The following is a 14,329-nucleotide window of genomic DNA, read 5'->3' as shown; positions in this document are numbered from 1 at the left end:
ATAATTAAATATTTATTTTCAAACAAAAGGGAAAATTATCAAGTTTTTCAAAATAGAAAATCTGAAAATACTTATGGAGTACCAAAACAAATTAAATAATGCAACTCAATATATTCGTCGAATTACTAGAACACAAACAAAGAATACCTCTTGCTCTCTCTATTGAAAGGATCAAGCGGTTTTTGCTGTAATCAGGTAAGCTGAATACATATGTTGGGCCAACTTTCACCGAGAATTTCAAACAAGGCGCACTCTCGCTCTATATATACGATTTACTTTTGTTGTCACCAACTGTTCGATGAAAGTCCTCACTGAACTGCATTTCTGATTAGCTCATGAAACCGCGATTAACTGCTCTTCTTCTATTTGCCAGATATTGTTATGTCATTATGGAACTCAGCTCACACCTGTGACATTTGGATTACCTGTTGTTTATATGGTTTCTAGCATTCATGTTTGAGACTGTGCCGCAAGAAATTATTATATCATTGATGTAAATTTGGATTGTTTGATTTCAGAAAAGATATATATGATGCAACACTTTGTGTCCAAGGCTTCGAGGAGGGTATTGTGTGTGGTTAGAGCTCTCAATGGAAATGCTTCATGTTCTTCTATGGCAACAAGACATTATTTTCGTGTAGTTCCAACTCTGCAAAGGGATTTTGACAAGACTCCAGTGCCTAGAAATTTCTTTAAATGGGGATCGCAGGAGTTCTGCAGGAGCTTCAGCTTTGTGACTGGGTTTGCACCATTGAAGGAAAAGCCTTTGGACACAATCCTTGATGTCGAAATGGCTAAGACGAAATCACCTGAAGAACTCGCTGACATTTGGGATGATGTATGTTAATTTAAATCAAATGATTCAAATTCAATGCTGTTTGGACTCTCTGAAGCTTTGGTTTCTCTCTGCGTCTATACTTCATTCAAGAAAGCATGACAAATTGACTTTAGCTGCAAATTCTGATGGCAACTTTCCCGTGTTATATTTCAGACATAGTTTGTGGCTGCCTTTCTGCTAATTTTCTTGCCACATAAGGGAGCAGCTTGAAATTTGTTTAAATTGTTTAGTTAATTAGTGCCTGAGGATTACGGTGCGTGATTGGTATGTTATACACAGTAGCTCTGTTGTGAAATAGCCAAAGGTTGAATCTTCCATGTTTGAAGATGCGGAACATGTCTTGATTATGAATAATGTTGAATCTTATCAGTGTTTCAATGTATTTTCCCATGTAATAATACTTTAAGCATTTCGTTTTTCTGTCTGGATGGCATAATATCTAAATTCACTTGCTGTGTTCTCTTAACACACACAGACGCGCTTAACAAATCTTATGTCATAAATTGTCAAAACAAAGTCTCGTAATTTACCTGTTAATATTTTCTTCCATAGATATTACATGCCTTTTTCTGCTCATAATATATGGTGGTGACTATTGCTGTTTTTGCAGTTTCATTTGGGAAGGGGTCACATTGGTATATCGATGAAAGCAAAACTGTACCACCTGATGGAACAAAGAGCTTCGGATTGGTAGTAGTCCACCTTTTTTGCTTTTCTTACATGTCTTCATCAAAAGATTAATGATCTTTTCTCTTTCTTTCTTTGCAGCCGATATTTTGTGATTCCTGTGTGGAAAGGAAATGGGCACACCACAATGTTTGTGCAAGGTTAAGAGGATTACTTCTTTCTGTTTTGTGCTATTATATATTAAGGGTGGCCTAATGTTGAATATGAACAAAATTGTAAAATGACCTCAACTTCTTTACTGGTCTGTATGACAATCGCAGTATCCAGATTTTACTAAACCTCGTGTTAAGCTAGTGTCTCTGTTGTCGCTGTATTCACATTATCATGAATCCGTGTGTATCGGACTCGTTTGTCTTACAGTTGAGATGCCACACATGCTTTTCACTGGTCTTGAAGATTACAGAGCAAGAGGAACCCAAGCTGCTCCATACATGACAGCGTCGTATTACAAAGAATTTGCAGAAAGCAAGGACTTGGTGCTTGTTCGTGGCGACATTGTCTTCACTAGCAAGCTGAGTGATGAAGAAGCAAAGTGGCTTCTGGAGGCTGCTCAATCGTTCTACGTGAATGATGTCAAGTATAAACTGGTCGAGCGTTTCAACAAACAAACTCGTGAATTTGAGTTGAAGGATGTTTTGCAAGCTTTAGAGATGCCCATACTGTAGTCCAAAAGAAACAACCATGGGGTTTATTACCCCTATTATGATGTGCGTACCAAATACTGCCTTGTTAGTGTATTTCCAATCATTATATCATTGTATTTTTCTTTTGTAATTTAGAGGTCAGAATTTAGGCCAAACACCAAAAACAAAAAATTCAAGTGTTATTGATAATTAGCCAAAGTAACTGCTTCTTTGCTCTTGTTGTCGTCGTTTGTGGGATGTACAAGAATGTTAGTTACCATGTTTGGGGCAGCTAATTTTTGAACATTATGTTTATGTATATCCATCCATATGTAAAGAGAATGGGTTTTAGGGCAAATTGTCAAAAAAATCATATAGTTAAAATTCTGGTCAATTCTGCATTTTTTCGAAAATACTAGGGAGTAATATCATAACTTTGAGACTTTCCTCAACTGTCTCTTTTATTTGAATTTAGAAGCTGAAAAAGTGAAAATAAATTATTTTTTTGCAAATTTGTATATCACTCACAAGAGCCAATAATTTTAATATGAAAGTATAGAATATAAGGTTAGACTAAAGTATTTTGACTTCCGAATTATATACTCCAGCGATTTTCTTCCAAATCTAAATATAATTGTGAAAAATGTCAAAATTGTGATATAATTGACTATTTTTTAAAGTTGCAGATTAACTAAAATTTCATCGGAATTCATAATTTTTGTGGCAATTGGTCCTTTTAAACAGTATTATTTCTTCATGCAATTATTCTACTCATATTAAATGGTGTACTATATAGAAACCATCAAACTCTTTGGAATGCTTATGCATTATTGCATATTGTTGACCAATTCATTTATTCTAAATAAAAAAGATTGTAGTAACACCTAATTTGAGCAAAGTAAATGAATGACAAACTAAAAAAATAGTCCAAAAGACATTGGAGCAGTTTCAATGAAAAATATTCTCATATCACTTTATGTAACGTGTCAGTGTTATTGTATATCTTGTCTTTCAATATGTCTCTAACTTTTTAAGGAATTGACAGTTTCCATATATATCAACCCAACAATAGTAGATTAGTACTTACTCCTCTGTTTCTTGTCAATAAAGATATTTTTTTTATTAAAGAGTTTTAAAATAGTGTGTTAAATAATGGATAGTGAAAAAGGCATGAGAGAATAAAATATAAAAGATGAAGAGATAATAAAGTAAAAGGAAGAATAATTTTTTTTATTTTTTGCCCGCAGGGGCGTAGCGTAGTTGGCAACGGAGGGGCAGATCTTGCTGCAATGAGTCTGAGTTCGAATCCCACTGTTGTCGTGTAGTTGCTTCCATCTCTCCGGCACAAGTGTGAGGCATTGGGAGATGGGCTTCTGGCAGCCAGTGGGTTAAGGCCTCTCTCTTAACGGGTTACTGTGTACCCTGATTGAACCCTCCCTCACATGATGTCGGGCCGGAGTGTGGGGGCCGCCAAGGCGACGAAATCGCCTTTTGCTGCAATGAGACAAAATTTTTGGACACAAATATTAGAAATTGTGTTGAAAAGTAGGAGAGATAAATAAAGTAAGAAAAATAAAGAGAGAGTAAAGTATGTGATAGAATAAAGACAAAATTTTTGGACACAAATATTAGAAATTGTGTTGAAAAGTAGGAGAGATGAATAAAGTAAGAAAGATAAAGAGGGAGTAAAGTATGTAACATAATAAAGTAAGAGTGAGATGTTTTGTCTTTTTGTCAAGAAGAGAAATGACTCAACTTAGGTGACATAAAAAAAATACGACTCAACTTAGTTAAAAGGGAGTGAGTAATATTTGTTTTTTTCCCTTTAATTTCTTCCCGGTCGTGATAAAGAAGTAGAATAACATTTTCAGTTTTCCTAAGAGTGTATATATAATATATACATATTTTAGGTGTACAGATACATATAGCATTACTCGAACGACCTCATATAAAATCTTCTATTTGACTAAACCAACATAAAACTGAGTTTGTCCAAATTAAACTAGTCTGGCTTATTTTCTTTAATATTCTCAAATTAAAAAAATAACTCTCAACTGTTCAAGAACATTGTCACCCACCGTTCGCGGAACTAAGTCTTAAAATGTAAAATTACACACATATGTGTGTGGAAGACTATATAGTGCCAAAAGAATTTTAAACTTTAAACTTTAGTCTTTTAAATAATGTAAAGAAAATGAGGAAAAATTGTACTAGTAGTATGAGTTGAATTTATACATACATTTTTATAATAAACTATGAGTGAAATAATGTAAAGAAAATGAGGAAAAATTGTACTAGTAGTATGAGTTGAATTTATACATACATTTTTATAATAAACTATGAGTGAAATGAGTTAACGTGAAATATGTGATCATTTAATAAAAATAACAAAAAAAATTGTGTCATTAATGTTGAATATCTCAAAATGAAATTATAAAATTTTTTATAATGCCAGCCGAAGTGAGTAGTAGTATACTACCTCCTCCGTTCATAAAATTAGTCATATTTTTCATTTTGGGCCTCCTGCTAAAATTAGTACGTATTTATGTATTTATAAGATTATTATTTTTTTGTGATTGGAGTTGGAGATCGTATGGTGCAATGAATTGCAATTTGCATGAATACAATACAAGGGAATTCCATATGCTATGCCAGCCAATGGCCGTCCCTAGATTGAAAGACGTGGCACGTGACCACAGGAATATTCCTGTTCTCGCGTATACCCCGCGCTGCCTTCCACGTGTCACCGGATTTTCTCCACTGCATCGCACCCTCTCCTCCCATCTCCGCATCTCATCCTACACCGTCCGTAGACCTCACATGGTGAAACTCTACAGTCACATTTCCTACGCCGCGTCACACCAGATCAAGATTCTTCATTTCATATTTCGGCAATCATGTTTCTTCAGATTCGTCGCCGAATTTATCTCCCCATTCTCCTCTTCTTTATTCCCCAACAAAGCCCACATAGCATAAGTCCAAAAACTCATGATGCAATTCATTTGTGTGTATTTATATGCATGCATGTTAGTGTTTTATTACACCAACATGAACAGTTGAAAAATCACGGGCTTTGTCTGTCGTTGGAAAAAATATTTAGTAGTACAAATTATTGTCACGGTGTGGTGTCTTTTCAATATATAGAAGACTTTATCACATATTTCCAATTTCTCCAATCCCACAAAATTATTAAATTTTATTTTTATTATTTTTGGTAATAACTTTCATAATCCACTTATTCATTCTCACTTACATTTTATTAATTTTTTTTTCTATGATTAAGTATCTTAAGTTTACTTTTCGTCAGTTTATGATTAACTGTCTCATTTATTTAATACTTTTAATAATGTATCAGATGTTCCACTAACTCATCTCACTCTTATTTTATTATAAAATTAATATATTTTCATTTCAATAAACGTGAAATATTTGCTTATAGGCACAAGATTTTATGTAGTGTTATTCTGTGATTTAAGAAAAAAAATAATAAAGTAGAGATGATATTGTTTTTATTTAAGAAAATATATCATTTTTAATGAGACAATCTAAAAATAAAAATATGTCACTAATAATGATAGAAAAGAAGTATTTAAGTGTATGACTCATACACCACTAACTTTTTCTACTAACTTTTGTTATAAGTATTTTTTAGAACACGAGACAAGTCGACCTATGTCTTAATCGAGAATGTATAAAATTTACTATAAAAAAGTACAGCATTACACTAACTTTTTCGTCTACAAGCTTTATTTTTATTCGCGGTCTAAATAATTTAGGAAGGTTGATCTCATCTTCTTTATCTCTTCATCGTACTATACTTCATTAATCCCTACACACATTTACAGGTCTATACACATAAATATAATCGTCTCCCTTTTTCTCCGTTGGATTCTTGAGTCTCTTTTTCGCTTTAGTAGAGGATTCATGAGGTGAATTCCGGTGTGGTGGTGGCGATGGACAGAATGTATGCCGGTGGCGGCGGAGTTGGTGGCAGCGGCGGCGTGGTTCTGACAAGAGACCCCAAGCCGAGGCTGAGGTGGACTGCTGATTTGCACGACCGTTTTGTTGATGCTGTCACAAAGCTTGGTGGCCCTGACAGTCAGTCTATTTTTTCTTCAATCGATATCTCACTCTGTGTGTGTGTGTTATTCAGGATTTATGCAACTTTGTTTGTGAAATTGTGATAAAAATGCAATCTTTTTATGGTAATTGCATTTCTTGATTCTGTTTTGTTGATCAAATAGTTTGGAGTGTCAAGAAAAAACAGAGGTCTGGTTTTGATCAAATTATCATAGAGCACTTCCTAGCTATGTGAAAAAGAGGGGTTTCTGAGTTCCATAAATTGTAAATAGGCAGTTGGTTAAGGATTTAATCAAAGTAATTTACCTTGACATATATAGTAAATTATTTGTTTGTTAAAGTGGCTGCTATTTTCAGAGGCTACTCCAAAATCAGTGCTGAGAGTGATGGGGCTAAAGGGGCTCACATTGTATCACTTAAAGAGCCATTTACAGGTAAACTAGTTACACGATCTTCGTTATCACTCTGATCGGTTCGTCTCCTCATTATACTTGTTTCGGGCGCAGAAGTATAGGCTTGGACAGCAGCAAGCCAAACAGCAGAATTATGCTCTTGAACATAACATAGACAGCTTTGGTGAGTTTCCTTATACTAGTATTGATTCATTGTTCGCATAGGAGATCTTTACGGATGATTGGAATGTGCGCGTTCGTCTATAACTAGAGAGAAAATATGAGCTATTAGGAGATCATAAACTTAAATCTGTATAAACATTCAGAAAATTCATCTACTACTAATTTCTTCCATGGCTCAAAGTTGGTGTTTCTGCTTTCGTGTTTGTAGAGAATCCGTATATGCACATTGCAAGTACAAGCGTTAATTCATCGAGCATGAATAGCGAACAAGGGTACGTAGGCGTTGCTTAAACCATTTTACGTTAGACGCAACAGGAGATTCTTCGTTGGTTGAAACTAATAAATTTGAATATGATGTGCAGAGACGTTCCCCTCGCTGAAGCAGTAACGTGCCAGATCGAGGTGCAGAAAACGCTACAAGAACAGCTCGAGGTAGACGTGTTCAAGAAACATAACAACTCCATTTTAGACCTTTTACATGATAATAGGCGAATTCGTGTTTCTAAAAACAGGTGCAGAAGAGATTGCAAATGAGAATAGAAGCACAAGGGAAGTACTTGCAAGCCATACTAGAAAGAGCGCAACTGAGCCTTTCTGCTAACTCGGATCACTCGATTAAAGCTCAGCTAACAGACTTCAACTTGGCGCTATCGAGCTTCATTCACACCGTCAATGGAGACAACAGGAATGGAGAGGAAGCACGTGACACAAAAGACATCAAGCTCGAAGGGCCTTCCATCGAGTTTGATCTCAACTCCAGAAGTAGCTACGACTTCATAGGCGTTTCCGGATCAGGTTTCAAACACAAACCACTTCAAAATCGATGAGGATGTATCTAACTGAATTTGCTAATATACTGTATTATACAGATGGAACATATACAGACCTCTTGATTAATGACTTAATTGTGAACAATTTGAGAGTAGTTTTATTGATATTACAAGCAATATATTTAGAGATAAAGTTTCAAGTATTCATCCATGCGCTTGTACTGGACTTCCAGATAGAGTCTAGAAGCTTCTTCCCCGTCTTCCCCTATCTCGAAGCTTGTGAGGCAGCCGTCGTAGAAAATGTGATAGAAATGGCCTAATCCAACTTGGCCAGCGAAGTCAGCATCTGCATTGCATTTCATGATAGTTGAATTGTATTCCTTTTTAAGCTGTCTCAAGTTAGTTGAGTCATTTCTCTTTATGAAAAAAGAAAAAATACCTTTCATGAGAGCAAGAAAGTCTTGGCCGGAAATGGAGGTCTTTTCCAACGTGTTCCCGGAAAGATTCTCCCATATCTGGACGAGCTCTCGCTGGGAGAGGATGTTTCCGGGTGGGCGGATGTAGACGGTCTTGTTTAGGGTGCGGGGGTCGTCAACGGACTTGATGGTGTAAGTGGCGATGTCGTCCTCGCCCATGAAGACGGCTTTGGCGTTGCCGTCGCCGTAGATGAGGACTTTGTCTTTGGGGGGGAGGAGGGTCCCCATCTGAGAGAGGTTGCCGACGAAGTAGCCGCCGAAGCAGTTGGCGGAGATGTAGGTGCGGGGGATGTTGGCTGCCTCGATGGCCTTCCTTACCGTCATCTTCTCGTCGAATGTGACCCTACCTGGTTCAAGCGCGTGCATCATTTGGGCGGGATCCATGCCGAACTCCGAAGGCAAGAAACGCTGCAATCAACATTAATCAATTTCTCTCTTCGTCCGCGATTAAAAGTCTCAAAATATGTACAAAATGGTAATTCTATTCATAGTCTAATTTAGGTCTATAGCTCTTTAATTACTTACCTTGGTATAGGAGAAAATATTTACACAATGATGATTCTGTTTAATCTAATTCTTATTGATAAGTCTATAGGTCTATAGCTCTTAGATGAATAAAAATAGTAACGAATTTCTTTTCGATCAATCCATAAATATTGTCAATTACTACTACTACATATCATATCTTTGTCCGTCCCGATAAAAATACTCTCATCTTTTCTATTTTGATTTTTTGTTTTGGATAGAGAGAGAGAGAGGGAGTAGTTGTGTTGGCCTTTCCGGCTTGGTTTCGGGCTATTCGGCCAATGTGGCTCAATCTAAGGCAGACCGACCTTTTAGTACTCCTAGTATGGTCCGAATAACTACCACACTCCATACATTGAAATGACACTACTTTTACATCACTCTTCCACTATTAACCATTTATTGAGTAAAGATTAAATATAATAAAAATATATTTTTTTTGATTGAAATGATAATTTATATACATATGGAGTATTTGCTAATTTACCGAAATATCCTAATTGTTGCCACCAGATCTCATTCACACCTTATCTTAGTAGTAGTAAATAAAAATAACACGGCACTAACTTTAAAATTCAAATGGGTGGCTAAGTTTATTTAAAACATAAAAGTGACAAAACAATTAAGCTGTGTAGATGATAAAATCTTAATGAGAATCAAGACTTTCTGTTAGATGGAGGACTAGGGTGGTTATAACTATCTATCGTAGATTTAGTACCCGTTCAAAAAAATCTTTAAATTTGTATTCACTCAATAATAAAAAAACATGCATATGATTAAATATGACCTTGATATTTCCAGCTTCTTTAATAGCATCAACAAGCTTAAGCTGCATCAGCAAATTATGGGTCCGGAAATGCACCCCGGACATGGTGCATACAACCACGTCGACTTGCTTCAGCGCCTCCACCAGGCTCTGGTGATCGGGAAACGACCCCTCGACCAGCACGGCCCCCTGCCTCTTGAACTCCAGCAGCACCTGCAGCTTCTCGATGTCCATCCCGATTTCCGGCCTCCTTAGAATGTAGGTCGGGTGGCCCTCCGCTAGGCTGCCCTTCACAATCCTCCTCCCCATGTAACCGGTCCCACCTACAACAAGAATTCTACTTTTTCCCATTTTATAAAAATTTTAATTTAACAACTCTTTAAGTAAATTTGTCTTTGACTGGGAATTGAGAGAATGATGATATATATATATATAGGGTTTTGATCTATGCAAAACTGGATTTAAATACAGAAACGCAGAACAATATCATAATTAGGGCATTTTTAGGTCATAATTAGGTAATTTGTAGGTCATGCTAACAAAGCATGACCTAAAACGATCTTAGTATGACATTAAATCAAAATATTATAATATGACCTAAAATTGCTTAATTATGACCTTCCGTGTTTTTGGTTAATTATTGACCATTAGATCATCTAATCCTAGGGCTGAGATTTGGTCTGCATTTCTGGATTTAAACACATACTTATTTTGATCATCTCCCTATATATATATATATATATATATATATATATATATATATAGTATTTGATTGAAATATACTCTAAATATTAGGTACTATGTATGTAGGGATATTGATCAGAAAGATGATGAAATTTAACCAACATGACTAATTTGAAAATTCAGTTGGTTTGGCTGTGCTTTTTATATATGTTTTGCTTTTCACTTTGTTGATGAAAATGTTAATATATTCTCATTGAGCTCGAATGTTCAAAACAAGTGGTGCAATTAATGTTTATGTTCTAGTATTGCTTTTCTTCTGTAGAAGGTTAGGCGAGGATGGGAATTCAATTAGAAATTAAATATTAAACGGAATTTTATATTTTAATTTGGTTTGAATCGATTATTCAAATTAATTATGAATATTGCGTTCACTGCTATTACTAAGAAAATCACACATGCTTTTAATTATGTGAAATTAATTACAAATATTTTGAATAGCATTGACTATAGATAACAGTAAAAGAGATAAGGGAGAATAAAATAATAGATAAAAAAGAATAAAGTAGAAAAGAGAATAAAATATTGTATTCCATCCGTCTCAGATAATTTGTCCCATTTTTCAATTTCGGTCCCTCCCACATAATTTGTCTCATTTCATTTTTTACCATTTTTTGTAGTGGACCTCATATTCCACTAACTCACTTCTACTCACATTTTATTAAATTAATATATAAAAGTATGGCCCACATTCCACTGACTTTTTCAACTCACTTTTCATTACATTTCTTAAAACATGTGTCTGGTCAAAGTAAGACGAATTATCCGAGACGGGGGAGTATGAGATACAAGAATAATAAAGTCTAAAATATACTCCTAATAAATTAGGAAAGAGAATAAGATTTAATTATTTTGGCGAAAGAAAATGAGTCAATTAATTTGATGTTTCAAAAAGAAATACTACTTCACTACAACTTAATTAACTTGGGATGGGTGAGTATGCCATTTAAAGCCATCGATTAGGTTAATTGACTTTTGCAACGATTTGTGATGTGACACAGATGTAGGATTACCAAGCTTAAAAATACCCATTTGAGTAATTATTAGTCAATACTAATTACTAGTAGTATTAATTAATTGTACTTATACTACTAAAGAGAGGTCCTTTTTGGCCTACACAACACTAGTCCTTATGGAGTTATGGTTCATGTCTATATTTGTTTGGTGGGCTGCCCTAATTACTTGTTCCAATTTGACATTACACCCAAACAAATATTTTCAATTCTCGTTTCCTTATATTATTATTATTATTATTGTTATTATTATCATCATCATCATCATCTCTCAGTGGAACTAATATGCCGAACCAAATTTCTATACTTTCTGTGTCATGCTGACCTATGTAATTAAGGGCCATGTCATAATAATTTATTTGTCAACAATAATGAAAAAGAAAGGCCTTCCGATGATTTGGACTTTTTCTTTTCTTATAATTTGCTAATATCTTTGGCAAATATCTAGTTAATCGCTTTTAAGAGATATAATTCCAGAAATGTATGAGGAGAGGTACAATGGTGAAATGTAATTTAAACCCAATTAATTAGTGATGAAAACGAGATCTAAGCTTACATTGTTGATTTTTTCTCTAAGCACGACAACATGTCTGTCCCAACATTCCAATAGTAACGTCAATTTCCTAATTAAGATTTCTACCAAGAAAAATAATTTCATCATTCTATGCGTGTGTTACGAAAAAAATTCCAAAATTTTCATCTACGTTTTTCCCTTATTGTTAAAAGTAACAGTGGTACCAAAATAAAAGTAAATAAAATAAACAAATTTCGTCCAAATTGTCAAATTTCACCTCTCGAAAATGAAAATAATAGTAATAAAATGTACAACTCGCATGATATAATAAAACGGTAATAACTCGGAAATGAATTATTTAACTGCCATAATGCTGCAGAAAAAAAAAGAAACTCAGCGGTTATCACATATGCCACCAATTATAACTTAATTAAGAAAAAAGATAAATTTACATAAATTTTAAAATTAGTTCGGTTGATTTTTTGAATCGATTTTCTTTTTTAGTAAGAAATAAAAATTTGCCATTGTTTAAAGGAAAAATGCATATATTCTTGAGAAATATATTTGAATTTAACCCTTTTCTCTAATTTGGAAATGGGGAAATGGTAAAATTTGAATCTTAAATTTTCTGTTGTTTGAAGAAGTTCGAATCGATTTAGTGTTTTTGAGGAGACATATTAGATGCAAACTCAATTAACAATGTTTGTTGATTAAGATCATGATACTATTATTAATAGATTGGTAATTATTTTCCGTTGTAGATATCTTGAAGAAAAAATGGGATGAATGCTTTATATCAAAAAAACAGAAATTAATCTACTAACCATTTAATTAATGAACGAGTCTCATATCACTCACTATATCCTCAATCATAATACTATTTAATTTACCACTAACCTACTAAAATTTTTTCCAAAGATCCACTCAAAGAAACGGCCACGATAACTCTTCATGTCGTTCAAAGATTGGGCTCAATGTTTCTAGGCAAAGAAAGTCAAAGTGCACTTAGTGCTGATCGAAAAATTAATTCTTTAATCCCAGCGGTTACATTTATTAGGTTGAATGGAAAAAAAAGTTAAATAGTACTCCCTCCGTCCCGGACTACTCACACATTTCCTTTTCGGCACGGAGATTAAGGAATGAGTGTATAGCAAAGTCAACAATTGCGGCCGTAGGTGATAATTTTTACTAAAAATGAAAAGAGTGCAAATAACTTGGGACGCCCAGAAAGGAAATAAGTGCAAGTAGTCCGGGACGGAGGGAGTATAACAACATTTAAGTAGTAATTATAAAATTACTTCTAGAAATAAAAGGGCTACCACAAAAGCTATACATAACTTTTTAAATTTTATTTTTCTTACATTATAAATTTGTAATGTACGTATCCATTCTATGTATAACTAAATTTTAAATCATGACAGCAAAGCGTGAGTAACTTGGACGCATTTATGTAGTCGTTATCAAACATTTTTGTCAAATATTTTTTGCATTCTTTAATTTTAAGAAAAAGTAACAAGAATTGTGCTTCGTATGATAATTAGCGTTGAAGTTTTATGTTAATATCAGCTAGTTAGTTGTTGGGTAGATTTATTTGTTTTTTGAGGGTTTAATTTCGAGCAGATTTTCTTTTAATATTAAAGGAAATGATCTTTGCAATATGTTTTTTCTTTCATTCCAAAGTAGCACAATATAGTAATTTAGTATACTTAACACTATAACAAAATGTCACGTTGTAATTTACCTTCTGTATATAGGAAAAAAATAAATTCCTTCCATCCCCTAAAAATAGAAACTTTTGAAATGCTATGAATTTTAATGCAAAATTAGTAAACTAAAAGAGATAGAAAAAAATATGAGTGGGAATGAGTCCTACTTCATTAGAGAAAAAAACTTTACTAAAATAGAAAATTTCTAAAAGACATACCAAAAGGAAAAGAACTTTTATTTTTAGAGAACGGACAAAGTATTATATACTCCCTCCGTCTCAAAATAAGCGAAGCACTTCTTTTGGGTACGAGATTTAAGGAATTGATATTTAAAAAGTTAAAGTAGACAGAGTAAAGTATGAGAGAATAAAGTAGGTGGATAATAAAGTAAGATAGATATTTTTTGCTAAAAAGGGAAATGATCCACTTATAGTGGAACATTCCAAAAATGAATGTAACTCGCTTCTCTTAGGATAAATTAGAGACATTTATACATTATTAATTAAGTTAGGGGATTCCTATAGTATAAAAAAAACTTCTAGAGAGTACGGCCACGATTTTGTTCACTCAATCTTTTTTTCTATCTACAAAAATAAAAGTCAATCTGTCATCTGTGGATCTCTTTTCTAACACACATGGTGTTGAATCTCTGATAGGGAAGATTTATTTTGGTGGATGTTTTCCTATGAAAGAAAATCAATGTTGAATTTCATAATATATATATTAAAAGGAAAATTATTATTCAAATTATATTTTTTGATTCTGGTCAATCTCTATTAGTGAATGGCATTTAACATTTAACTTAACTTTTACCTGACTTCTGAACAAATTTAGCATTGTTCTACATTATAATAATAATAATAATAATAATTTATTATTATTATTATTATTATGTGGTGAAGCAATAATGACAAAATGTACAAAATACTAAAAAATGTCATTATAATTTTAATTGTATTATACAATTGTTAATGGTACAAAAGTTATAATTAACTACTTCTACAAGTTAGAGATT

General features: G+C 33.7%; 3 protein-coding genes across 3 annotated transcripts; 2 read left to right on the top strand and 1 right to left on the bottom strand.

Moving 5' to 3' along the window:
• The first annotated feature begins 64 nt into the window (after positions 1 to 64).
• Positions 65 to 2,386, top strand: LOC121778560. The gene is made up of 5 exons (XM_042175935.1): positions 65 to 195; positions 519 to 838; positions 1,449 to 1,528; positions 1,607 to 1,665; positions 1,886 to 2,386. Exons 2-5 carry the CDS (start codon positions 530 to 532, stop codon positions 2,188 to 2,190), a joined length of 753 nt encoding a protein of 250 aa, XP_042031869.1. The 5' UTR covers positions 65 to 195; positions 519 to 529; the 3' UTR covers positions 2,191 to 2,386.
• A 3,490-nt stretch (positions 2,387 to 5,876) lies between these two features.
• LOC121780366 (myb family transcription factor PHL11-like) lies at positions 5,877 to 7,680 on the top strand. Its single transcript, XM_042177956.1, has 7 exons — positions 5,877 to 5,928; positions 5,994 to 6,246; positions 6,586 to 6,662; positions 6,735 to 6,804; positions 7,012 to 7,075; positions 7,166 to 7,235; positions 7,316 to 7,680. The coding sequence occupies exons 2-7, from the start codon at positions 6,102 to 6,104 to the stop codon at positions 7,628 to 7,630; spliced, it is 741 nt and encodes a 246-aa protein (XP_042033890.1). The 5' UTR covers positions 5,877 to 5,928; positions 5,994 to 6,101; the 3' UTR covers positions 7,631 to 7,680.
• Positions 7,681 to 7,692: 12 nt separating this feature from the next.
• Positions 7,693 to 9,716, bottom strand: LOC121780365 (isoflavone reductase homolog). Its single transcript, XM_042177955.1, has 3 exons — positions 9,362 to 9,716; positions 8,013 to 8,457; positions 7,693 to 7,919 (listed from the first exon to the last, which is right to left on the bottom strand). The coding sequence occupies exons 1-3, from the start codon at positions 9,689 to 9,691 to the stop codon at positions 7,756 to 7,758; spliced, it is 939 nt and encodes a 312-aa protein (XP_042033889.1). The 5' UTR covers positions 9,692 to 9,716; the 3' UTR covers positions 7,693 to 7,755.
• Positions 9,717 to 14,329: the final 4,613 nt, after the last annotated feature.

This window comes from Salvia splendens, chromosome 19 (assembly GCF_004379255.2).
Source record: "Salvia splendens isolate huo1 chromosome 19, SspV2, whole genome shotgun sequence".
In the NCBI taxonomy this organism is placed as follows: Eukaryota; Viridiplantae; Streptophyta; class Magnoliopsida; order Lamiales; family Lamiaceae; genus Salvia; species Salvia splendens.
Note: the sequence above shows the minus strand (reverse complement) of the source record. Positions and strands in the feature narration are given on the sequence as shown.